The 12,933-nt window shown below is 33.1% G+C and overlaps 2 protein-coding genes across 2 annotated transcripts; one reads left to right on the top strand and one right to left on the bottom strand.

The window, feature by feature from the left end:
- The first annotated feature begins 3,571 nt into the window (after positions 1 to 3,571).
- LOC113757110 lies at positions 3,572 to 5,924 on the top strand. Its single transcript, XM_027300518.1, has 3 exons — positions 3,572 to 3,608; positions 3,824 to 4,083; positions 4,917 to 5,924. The coding sequence occupies exons 1-3, from the start codon at positions 3,572 to 3,574 to the stop codon at positions 5,922 to 5,924; spliced, it is 1,305 nt and encodes a 434-aa protein (XP_027156319.1).
- A 2,521-nt stretch (positions 5,925 to 8,445) lies between these two features.
- Positions 8,446 to 12,449, bottom strand: LOC113757109. The gene is made up of 3 exons (XM_027300517.1): positions 12,362 to 12,449; positions 11,336 to 11,833; positions 8,446 to 8,966 (listed from the first exon to the last, which is right to left on the bottom strand). The coding sequence occupies exons 1-3, from the start codon at positions 12,447 to 12,449 to the stop codon at positions 8,446 to 8,448; spliced, it is 1,107 nt and encodes a 368-aa protein (XP_027156318.1).
- Positions 12,450 to 12,933: the final 484 nt, after the last annotated feature.

The raw sequence follows: 12,933 nt of genomic DNA, 5'->3' as shown, positions 1-12,933 counted from the left end.
GAAAGAAAATAAAGAAGAGTCTAGCATTATCATATTACTTTAAGGTTGTCGGAATTAGGATTGGAATTTGGTCGTAAACAGAAAAGTGAAATAATTTTTATATAATAAAAGTATTTAATTCTTTCTTATTTGTATTTAAAAAAAAAGAATTGAGCTCTCTCTCTCTCTCTCTCTATCTCCCTCTCCCCTTCCCCTCCCTATCTTTCTATTTTTTTCAATATTAATAAAATTGCCAAGAAGAAAGAGATTAACACTTTGATTTTTTTTTCTTGATCTAAAAAGGAGAATAGTCACTCTAAATTTTTTATTATTTTTATTATACAGAGAGGATGGTACTTTCTTCTAAAATTCTTTAACTTACTAAGTTAATTTAATGGTGAGATAAATTGTCTAAAAAATAACTCTATGGGGTAAATTGATAATAAGGTTATAGTTTAAGGGGATAAAGTGATAATAATTTTAAGGGCTAAACATGTCTTTTAACTTTAATTAACATACTCCATTAAATTTGATTGTTAGTTTTGGAGGCAAAATGACTATAAAATTTGATCCTTTTTTTTTTTGTTTTAAGCACTAAAACCCCCAGCCATTTGCACTTTTCTCACTAACTTTATTTTTTATTGTAGTTTCACCCTTGACTAGCAATCACCACTAACGGTTCAATAAAAAGATATTAATTACCTCAACCAATAAAAAAATTCACATGCCCGTATAATCTATTGTGTAATTTAAATTAAATTCATTTCATGTACAAAAGAATCCTCAAATAATTACCACAACAGATTACCATGTTATTTTAACAACAAAATCATTTTTTGTTGAAAATTTCAAAAATCCATGACATGTGTATGAGAGATATTTTACCACATTTATATCTCACATCTACTCATTGATGTTAATTCGAGGAGGAATATTTTTTATAATAGCAACATTTTGAATTTAATTAACAGGTTGAGATTTTTTAAAACATAAAAGTGAAATACTTGGGAAAGTAGTTATTGATTTTCCCAAAAGAAAAAAAAATTGTTTTAGTTTAACAATTGTTGTCATTGACACTTCATTTTCTTGACCAACTTTTATAAAGGTAAACTTAGTGTTTTAACAATAATTGAAGTGTCATTAGCATTACTCTATCTGGATGTAAATATTTAAACTTTGTAATGAAATAAATAATAGGTACTTAAAAAACTAAAAAGCAATAGGTACTCAATTGCTAGGATTCAAACTACAAATTCCTTCAATGCATAAGTGGTATATGCTACAATATATTTCCATTTATAGAAAACTACTATTGATCTTCTTTAAAAAGAATCACATTTTCATTTTCATGTTGCAAGTGAAATCCCCTAACCTGTCATATGCATCGCATGTCAACCAATTATTAGATTAGTTATTATTTATACAAATCATGCCTAAACTCATAATGTGACATGTATGGCAGTTGCACACCATTATACTCATGGTGTCGTCATTTTTTCTATTTGTTTTGTCAAGGTATAAAATTCTTTTGATTATATTGGTGAAAAAGCATAGAATCTGTGTAATGTAAGCAAGATTTACTAATTTTCTAGTAAAAATAACCGCTATATTAGAAAGGCCACAAAATTTGATTTTATTGTGCTTTAAATTGGAGCATTTTTACCAATAATAATAATAGGAATAGTGAAGTTAGTGCAAATTTCAAAACAAGAAGCAATATACACTGGATTATGGTATGTAAATTTAAGATTATTATAAAATTATAGTTTTAGCCATTTACATACTATTTGTCCATAAAAACTTAAAATTATTTTCATGAATATTATGGGTAAGCTTCACAAGTGTGATGTTAAGTTTCAACAATATAGTGATAAGCATAGTTAGTAAAATATGGGATGGATATAATACGGGTATGGACCTATATGGGATGGATGTAATACAGACATGGACCCATATGATTAAAGTTTAACATAAAAACCATAAGTTAGACAAAAAAAATATGTATAAATCTAGAGTTAATCTTATATACACTAACAATGTGTACATTATCACGGTTGAATACATGACACATATATAAAATTTGGGTTAATTTAAATTTAAATTGTGTATCACGCATCCAATAGTGAAAGTGCCAATATATAGTAGATTAATTCATAAATCTATACGTGGACTAACAATATTTAAAAGTTACGGAACGAAAAATATGGATTAAATTACTATAATTTTCAAACATTATGCTACATTAAGACAACTTTGACTCTTATTCTTTTGTCTTAGATTATAAATTTATTAAAACTTTATTACCTTAGGTATTAAATTATAAAAATTATGATATATAGACAAGCGGCATGGAAGAATGTTCTTATTGTTATCCAAAATTTCAAAATAATTGAGTATAATTCGGGTAGAAATAGAAGAAGAAGTAGAATTGTACTGGAACTGGAGCAAGTTTACGTAACTAAGTCTATACCCGACCCACTTGTACGGATGTACCGGACATTTAGTGCCAGGTTGGCACACCAACGACAAAAAAATATATATACCTTATTTGGCGCTTATTTTAGGTAATTGCGTCCCGGCAAAAGAAGCCTCTTCAACATTCAACAAGCATGGATAATCACCAGCAGCAGAGGGAGGAGCAGCCATACCTCCTCCATGATCACCTCCTCCACCACCACTGGCCGCCCTTGCAGGGCCAACAGCAGCAGCCACTGCAACATCAACACCCGCTGTATCTCCTCAATGATCAGCATAATTCTCCACGAAAATTCACAGAATTTTCTGGATTCTATGCCTCGCGGTTACAGGTTTTGCCCCACTGATGAAGAGCTAATTGTACACTACTTGAGGAAAAGGATCGCCAAGGCTCCATTACCACTTAACAGAATTCATGAAGCCAATGTCTACGGCCACAATCCTCAAGAACTTACAAGTTAGTATCTATACAATTGAAAAAACTTTATGTTATTCTCGCTCGTGACTTCTTAACAGTTGTTTTTCTAGTTTTCGGATGTAGAACTCGGAAAACATCTTTTAGGCGTTTTCTAGCTTGTAACCGGGAACTTTACTCCATGCGAAGGAAAGTGTTTGACATGGTCTGATGTTCTTCTAACAATATGCTATGTACAAGTGTTAATTTGCTGTTTAACGATAGAGCATAATTGAACCCCTTTCAATTCCAAAATCCCCAATTAATTAGGCTAAATCTTTGAAATTTAAACCATCTTTAGGCTTCACGATTTCAAGTTTTTTGATTGGTTTCTTCTGATTATGAATTTTATTGTGAATTGTGCTCTAAGAAAAATAGTTGGTCGACCAAAAAGATGCCCTAAAATACTACCTACCTTTGAAATACAGTAGTAACTCTTTTTGCGCCACCTTTTATCCTTTCTAAAAGAACAACTCCAATTTTTATAGGATTTAGTTCAAACTATTTTCTCTCCTTTTTTCAGTGGATTGTCTTTAGAGGTGTCAGTGCATTAAATTGGTTTCCACACAACTAAATTTAAACAACAATCTAGTAGATAACAATGGTCAATCTATAAATTTTTTGAACATTAATTTCAGTGACGAGAACACCATCATCGTAGAGATGAGATTTGGGGTTAGAGGGTTTCTCATTGATGCACGTACGTAAAAGTGATTAGTTTAGGGTATGGGCTATGTGTCTAATTTAATAACTAACATTCTTGTCTGTCTAAAAAATGGGTATTTGTCCCTAACAAAATTTGAATAAAAGCAGCCTTGATAAATAAATTATGATCCCCTTTTTCTTTATTTTGTTGTAATATTGCATAACTATGCTATATATTTGATTCTTTCTTTTTCGGTTATATATGCGCAGATAGATACAGATCGGATAGCCTTCATAACGTGAACGGATGGTACTTCTTCACCTATTTGACGAACAAATACCCCAAAGGCAGCCGTCCCTCTCGATCATGTGGAGATGGTGGATTTTGGAAACCCACCGGCAAAGACAAGAAGATTTATTACAATGGCAATACCGTCGGATACAGGAAGTCACTAGATTTCTTACTTGGGCCTGGTGAAAAAACGGCTTGGAAGATGCATGAATATAGAATTCATGCAAATAACCCCAAGGTACAAGTCAGTACTTATTTTCTGATTAACTTGCTTTATATATTATTATGCTTCAAGGTATTCTTATAATCTTTTCAATGGACAGTAATAAGAATAACAATTCATGCTATGCTTATTCTCACTTCTTCTCTTCTCCTTCTCATCTGATTATTTCATGAAACATTTTAATGTCTTTTATGTGTTATCTATGCATGTCTTAGTTTGGATATATAGACACATTTTTGGATGTTTATACACATATATGTAGCCCAACCAACGACAGGATAAAAATTTTTTTTTTTTTGATTTGAAGATGTAACATGCATGCACATGTAAATTTCAGAACCAACATAAAATTATTTAGAAATTTTTAGGGGGCGTCAATAGCTCAATATACTTAGAAAATTTTTCAAAAAAAAAATATGAATATGTAGAACTTGGGAGGAGATTTCCTCTCGTTGCGCTCCCAGTTTTCGTGCTTGAGTCCATCAGATATAATCACAAGAAGGTAGAAATCTTCATAGCATAAGAATAAGTTTTCAAGAGGAAACAAGTTTTTTTTTTTTTTTTTTAATAATTTTTGGGGAAGTTATAATCGATTAAAACTCTTTGACAACCGAGCTCTAGCCACCTAAGTCAAGAACAATTTACTTCTTGATTTCTATCAGTATAGTACATACATACACTATTATGTAAAAGAGTGGTGTCCACTTCTTAATCTACAATTCTTTACAACAATATTATACTAAGTGCTCAGTAACCACTTCTCAAATAATATAGGATGTCCATTTGCATGGCTTTTTTCATTTACAAACTCCATTATACATTACTAACATGTTGTTCATTTTTGACAGTCGGATCCAGTTTTATGTAGATTGTATATGAACATAAGACGCAAAAACAAAGATGAAAGTGAAGGTGACACAGTAGAATTGATGAGGGAAAATCTTGACCAGTGTCTTACAGTGAATGAAGCTCCCATGCAGAATGAGGACAATGATTTGGCGGTTGGCAATATTTCCTCTGCTGGTTCTACAAACAATCAATGTATGGAGTATATTACCAGCACTCTAGACACAGGAGGTGATGCCATTTCAAACCAGGTTATCTATGATCTTTCTAGTTTCCAATTTCCTGATCATCCATTTCAAGATTTCCAAGGATACACTAATTCTCATGGTGGGCTCGAAGCAATTACTCAAGAGTTCACTGAACCGTTCCATTTATCAAAGGGTACCATGATGCCCTCTAATTTGAGTATGGAACCGTTCCATTTATCAAGGGGTACCATGATCCCCTCTGATTTGAATATGGAGGATGTTTCGAAGTATGCTACTGGTGACACAGTAGAATTGATGAGGGAAAATCTTGACCAGTGTCTTACAGTGAATGAAGCTCCCATGCAGAATGAGGACAATGATTTGGCGGTTGGCAATATTTCCTCTGCTGGTTCTACAAACAATCAATGTATGGAGTATATTACCAGCACTCTAGACACAGGAGGTGATGCCAATTCAAACCAGGTTATCTATGATCTTTCTAGTTTCCAATTTCCTGATCATCCATTTCAAGATTTCCAAGGATACACTAATTCTCATGGTGGGCTCGAAGCAATTACTCAAGAGTTCACTGAACCGTTCCATTTATCAAAGGGTACCATGATGCCCTCCAATTTGAGTACGGAACCGTTCCATTTATCAAGGGGTACCATGATCCCCTCTGATTTGAATATGGAGGATGTTTCGAAGTATGCTATTGGTGGTACTGATTTGTCCGACTTAGCATGGCAAAATGGTTGTGCTGGTGGTTATGTCAATATGACCTCTCTCCAAATTGATGGTGAGAATTCAGGCTATAAGTAGAAGTATCATACATATTTTGATTACGGTAGTGGTGTTGTTGTATGCAAAGTATAAACAAGGACAAGTATTTTCTAGTTTGTAACCGGGAACTTTACTCCATGCGAAGGAAAGTGTTTGACATGGTCTGATGTTCTTCTAACAATATGCTATGTACAAGTGTTAATTTGCTGTTTAACGATAGAGCTGGTGGTTATGTCAATATGACCTCTCTCCAAATTGATGGTGAGAATTCAGGCTATAAGTAGAAGTATCATACATATTTTGATTACGGTAGTGGTGTTGTTGTATGCAAAGTATAAACAAGGACAAGGATTTTCTAGTTTGTAACCGGGAACTTTACTTCATGCGAAGGAAAGTGTTTGACATGGTCTGATGTTCTTCTAACAATATGCTATGTACAAGTGTTAATTTGCTGTTTAACGATAGAGCTGGTGGTTATGTCAATATGACCTCTCTCCAAATTGATGGTGAGAATTCAGGCAATAAGTAGAAGTATCATACATATTTTGATTACTAATTTCGTCTTGATTGATATGGCTAACAATCCATGCTTGTTTCTTTACTTACTATTCACTTATGTATATGTTGAGTTTTTTCCTTATGGTCTATGTGTAGTGTATATTTGCGATTTTTCTTCTTCCTTTCAAACATGAATACTTCCACATAGTATGGTTAGCTATATTACAAGCCTCCAAAACAACTTACTTATAAATTATTTTCACATACGCTAGTCTTTAGTTAAAAATAAATAATTTGTAATTAGTTTAAAAAATTTTCATAACCATGAGCAGTCAAAAGAATTGGTAGGTCATCAGGACAGATTGCGCTTTTAAAACAAAACTCTATGACGGAAAGACTGAATGCATTATCAATTAATGGTTTGGTGGTTACATTAATTCAGTATGTTCTCCCTTCCAATGAAAAAAGAAAATGACTAGCAACCCAAATACTAAATTCAAGTTTTCAAAATCAGGATCCAACCAATAAATCGTTTAAAATCACACATACATACACACATGCATACATCAAATCATAGCTCAGACTATATAATGGGATAATTTCAGAAACCTTCCTTGAGGTTTTTCCTAATCACACCTAGAACCCCTAAAGTTTTTGAAATCACATTTAGCACCCTTAGAATGACAACTTTTGTAGCATATCAACCCCTTTAGGTAAAAATAGTATTAAAAATGTATTTAAGAGAGAGACTATAATATTCTTCCACATTTGCCCTTTTGCAAGTTGATTTTTGAAAACTAGAAGATGAAAATAAAAACAAGTTGATTCCTTTTTGCCTTTTCATATTTCTTATCTAGGAAAAGGCAAGAAAAATGAAAAAACATTTATGTTAGATTATGTAAAAATAAAGTAACAAAAATGACATAAAATTTGGGCACATTTAGGGTTCTATTTTTTTTGCATATGCAACCAAAAGATAGGTTTTGAGGTACTTGGACAATCTAAACATAGAAAATCTATCTTTTTTTAACTATGATTTTATCTTGCTATCTAGTTTAATCAGTAAGAGGTGAGGGAAAAATATGTTAAAATCATTCATTTGGTGAAAAAAATTCTGGGATGCAATTGAAATCATGAAAAAAAATGCATATTAAATATACCTATAATGGTTTTCAATTTTCAAAAACAAATTTTTTGAAAAAATTGGTTAACAAACAGTATTCAAAATTTTTTTTCCTTTCTATCAAAAACTTTGGCACAGATCTTATAATGGTCATATGAATCAACAAAAATGATACAATTCAGCAGTCATTGTACTTACACTCCTTTAATTTCTATGTAAATATTGTAGTTCTATTTGTTTTTATTTTCATCTTCTAAAATTTAAAAATCAACTAACAAAAGGGCAAAATTGGAAAAATACTATAGTCCCTCTACTAAACATATTTTTTAATATTATTTTTACATAAAAGGGCTATTATGTTACAAACGTTGTCATTCTAAGGGTGTTAAGTGTGATTTTAGAAACTTGAGGGGTGTTAGGTGTGATTAGGAAAAACCTCAAGGGAGGTTTTTGAAATTATCTCTTATATAATCCTAATAACAGTACAGCAATGATAGATGTCAAGATATTTAAAAAATGCAATGTTAGCCAAAAAAACACTTCTTAAATCCAAGGTTATAGACTTGTAGTAATGTCAAGATATTTTAAAAAAATGCAATGTTAGCCAAAAAAAAATGCTTAAATCCAAGGTTATAGTTTTCAACATTACACACCAATGACATAACAATAAAAAACAAAAAACAAATAAAAATGAATGGTTTAAATTGATCCTATGCAATATTTGAAGCCTAAACTTTAGAAACTAGAAAGATTTTTTTAATAGTATAGAGATATAAATTACACTATTTATATCTCATGCCCGCTTCCCCTCCCTCATACCGTGGATCGATGTTTATGGGTTTGGGTTGTCTTGTTCATGAACTAACAAAAAAGAAAAGAAAAGCTTCCAAAACTATGTTGCTTTTTGATCACTCTCTTTGATCTTCACCCTAACAGTGACTATTTGAGAGGAAACACTTTAACATCATCCAAAACAGGACCACATATGTGACCATAGTCATGAAGCTTTGTGTGATAATTTGGGCTATAAAAAGTTATTCTTGTTCTGTTTGAAAGTGCTTGAAACTTGAGGATGGAAGTCTTGGATCCACCAATTCCAGTTGATGTAAATGAAACTTTTATGGTTTTCCTAGCTGCAAAAGCTTCAATCGTCATTGATCCATGACAACCATTCCTAGCATCCCCCAAAGCGAAGGAAAGAAGGTAGAACTTGTTAGGTACTGTTCTTATGATTTGTGCAATAGCTGTTTCTCTTCCTCCAACCATTTCAATAGCTGCAAGTCCCTGGGAAACAGAGAAATGCTTCGAGTCAACATACTTAACTGGTTTGAGGGATTCAACAATCCATCCAGGGAGCGATGAGTAGATGTCCGTCCTCTTAGGGAGGAGCAGCACCCCAGTTGAGAAATTCTTGAACACATGAGGGCCGGTTTCAAAATCACCATTTTTGACCAAGTTACCTGCATAGTGTCAGTGCAAATTAGGAGCTTTCTATGAATTATAAAATATACATTGCATTGGTTAACATTTACTATATATGATAAGAATATATTTTACGTATTTTTTAGTGTGTTTTATTAGTTAATTTTGGTTTGATTATTTAGTTTTATAACTAAAATAACTAAGGTTTTGGTAAAAAACTACATTTTATGTTAAAATGGCTAAACATTGCATTTTATGGATTTTTATGGTAAAAACTTCATATTTTGTAGGTTTAATGATTCAATCATCAATGAAGTATATTGAGAAGATATTTGGAGGATTGAAGATGGATTAAAGTGGTGAAAATAAAATATGAAATGTAAAAGAAGAAATGCAATTTGAGGACAAAAATCAAGAAAAGTCAGCTTTGACAACTCAGATACATTTTCGTATTTTGACTATATCAGGAGCTACAATGATCGGATCAAGGTGATCTTGGTACCATTTTGAAGCTAAGAGATATATCTACATTTGGTATGAAGACATCAAAGTCCAATTCAGCAGTTTTATTGGTCAAAAGGTCGAAATACAGAAACTTATCTGGATGGTCGAAAGCTGAAGCCCAGAATTGACCAGTCTATGGTATTTTGACCATATCTCCGTCCACCGATCTCCAAATTAGATGATTCTTGAAGCATTGGAACGATAATTCAAAGGGCTACAACTTTTGTGTTTTGTACAAAAGCCAGTTAGGCCTTCATCATGGAGAAAAATGCAGTTAAAATGAGGTCAAAAGTAAAAACGTGTATGGCAGCCGAATTTCTGTAATTTGCTCAGCCATTTTTCTCATCTTCACACTACTTTCCAGCTAGAGTTGGAGAGAAAACGTAGGCTGCACATGCTTCAGAAGACATAAGGAAGAGATATAGCCAAGGTTCCAAGTCAAAAGCCATTATTTTTGACTCCCTTAACAAATTCAGATTTGGAGAATCATAGCAGAAATTTTTGACTGGTAAGGGAAGGACTTTTCATCAGCTTATATGCAGGCCATTGGGAATCATACGGGGGAGAGAAGCTTGAAGAGTGCAGAAATGTAGTTCTTCCATTTCCTTAGTGTAGGTTAGTTTAGCTAGTTAGTTCATCCATTCTTGTATATTGCTAGACTAGGATTAAGATGGAGATGAAGAAGGCAAGGTGATGAGCTCAAGTGACATGGGTTACATTCCTTTCCAACTCTTTATCTTTTGTACTTGATTCCAAATTTAGTTAATATGCAAGTTCTGGAATTTATGTCTATTATGTGTTTCTAAAGTTTATGCCTTGGGTTTGGTTGAACTTTCTATGATTGTTAGTGTTTATCATTTGGCTATTTAACTGCTATGATTTGAGCAAGTTATTTAGCACTTTAGCTCTTTAAATCATGATTAATCTGGTACCATTAATTGTGATTATCTAAGGTGTTATTTCTGCAATGAAAATTGAGATTTAACATTAGTTCAATAAGTGCTAAACATAGGGAGTACACTCACGAAAGTAGAGGTGCACCTATGTGGTTTTTAGTGATTCATTTCATGTAATTTCATTGAAGAAATGAACTTGTAGCTAATTTCATAACCATGAGAATAGGTATGGATTAGTTATAAGTATAATTGATTCACTACGAAAGTAGGATTCAAATGCATAAGGAAATTACACCATAACTAGCCTAGATGTAGTAATTAATGATCCAAATATAGCACTTGCATGAGTAGTTAGGGATACCACAACCTAAGGAGCTTTTATTTGTTATTTTGTATAATTTCAGTAGGTTAAATTTGTTATAATTCATTGATAGTCTAAATAATAGAGAAGCTTTAGTAATACCGGTAATTGTTCACTCTTCCTTGTGGGATCGACCCGATATATACCCTAAACTACTAGTTGATCTGTATACTTGCAGTGAACGGGTGTAATTCGGTATTTTTTAGCTTGCACGTATGTAAAATACCCGTCAATATATTTAGAAGAAACTACAAATTTATATTTTAAAGATAGTGTGTTCGTGAACGAATATCAACAGTCAATAATAAAAAGAACAAAAAGGCAGTTGGGTTGTGATCAACTTACGACCATTGCCCAACAATTCAGACAATTATTTTGGGATAAATGTTAATGGCACTCCTTTCTCTGTGAACGGCACCTTTTTTTTTTTCAACCTTTTTGCCATATGAATCAGATAAAAATTGCCATGTTTTTCTTTGAATTTACAACTGCCATTAGAAAAGTCAAGAGGAGTATCATTAACAGATAAGTGTGTGCCATTAACATTTTTCTTGTACTGGCCAATATCAAGCTTTCACATATCTGCTTAAAGATCTGGGAGGCAGATGATATTGGAAAAAAATTCCAAATTTGGATGAGGACATACCCTTAGTGTATCTGAGAGGAAGTATCTCCTTGATTGCAATTGCATCCAGAAGAGGTCCACAGGTAAGATCCACTTGAATTCCAGGATTATGAAATGTAACCTTGACAACATCAGAAGTTGCCTTAACAGCCCATGCATAAGTATCACCACCATCGCTGCTAAACAGTGTTTGAATTGGGAGTTCAGTCGAAAAACAAGGGACAGAAACCCTTAGCTTCTCATCTTGGGCACAAGTCCTGGTGACTGCAAAGGTCAATGAGTATATTGCTCCAGGTTTCACCTTAACATAGTGAGATATGGAAGCCTCATTTCCAAGCCTCGCTGCCTGAGCCCCACGAGGGATTGCGACGTAAAAACCACCAGGTTGCCGTCCACTTGAAACATATTCAACTATGCCATGAATTTCCCATTTGGGCAAGGAGTATTTTCCTATGATCTGTCTTTTCTTAAGGTTTGATACCTTTGGCCCTTCCTCACAGTTACCATTTTCTAGTAGACCTGCAAAATGTAAACAGGAATATGGTTAGAAAAACATACTACTGCCAGTTATGAGTAAATTTTCTCCCTGTTCTTGTATCCTGCAATTGTTCGAATTTTTCAGAAAAAATAATAATAAAGAGGAAGAGTACATAGAAGGTCGGCTCATATCAATGATTAAAAAGAAGTCCAGAGCGAAAAACCTTTTCCAAGTATCGGAAAGACAAGTCAAACACCATAAGATTCAAAATAAAAAATTCAAACGGGTTCATGTTGCTCTTGATGCTGAACATGTTAAAGAAAATTAACGCTGCGCATTTGATTTTTCTACAATTTACGTGGATCATGTTTGCATGTCAAGGGAAATTAGGAGGTGAGATTTGATATTCCATCCGTCATGTACTGAGTACTGACATAAAAATGATATGGTAAAGTGAGTTTATTTGGCATAAACCCAAAAAAAAAAATTGTACCAGGGTTAGCTCGTACCTAAGAAAAGTTAATTTAGCAATTTTATATGAAAAAAATTGAAGACTATTTAAAGCATACCATCAAGAAATGGCGCAACAGCCGCGAAAGAAAGGCTTTGGTAAATACACATTATGAATAAAATGCAGAGGGAGAGAATGGAAGCCATTTTTAGCAGTGAAACTGCCAATGTGATGCAGGATAAAAGCAAATGAGGATAAAACTTAAGTTTGAAGGTCTAAGAATAGATAAGAGGGACATGTTATCATGCCATAAAACCAGGCTTGAGATGTGTCGGATTGTCTCAATTTCTCGTTTCCAAAACAAAAAACAAATATTAGGCCCATCTTGGACATTAATTTAGCCGTTGAGTGATAGGTCGCAATTTTATTATTTATTTTATAATTAATTTTTCCTATTATATTACCAAATATGAAATAATTATCAGATTCTTCTCATTTGTGACATTTGTGCTTATTACAGGGAGTTGGAGCAAAATGTGATAAATTAGGTGCAAATTTTGTGCTATAATTATTGCTTGGCGTGGCCACATCAACTCAAATCTTAATATGTTCAGAAGGTTCGGATGAAACGTGCGACTCAAGCTCCCACTGGGAAGTGCTACGACAGGAGTCAAATTGAGATCAGGACTC

This window comes from Coffea eugenioides, unplaced genomic scaffold (assembly GCF_003713205.1).
Source record: "Coffea eugenioides isolate CCC68of unplaced genomic scaffold, Ceug_1.0 ScVebR1_2739;HRSCAF=3822, whole genome shotgun sequence".
In the NCBI taxonomy this organism is placed as follows: Eukaryota; Viridiplantae; Streptophyta; class Magnoliopsida; order Gentianales; family Rubiaceae; genus Coffea; species Coffea eugenioides.
Note: the sequence above shows the minus strand (reverse complement) of the source record. Positions and strands in the feature narration are given on the sequence as shown.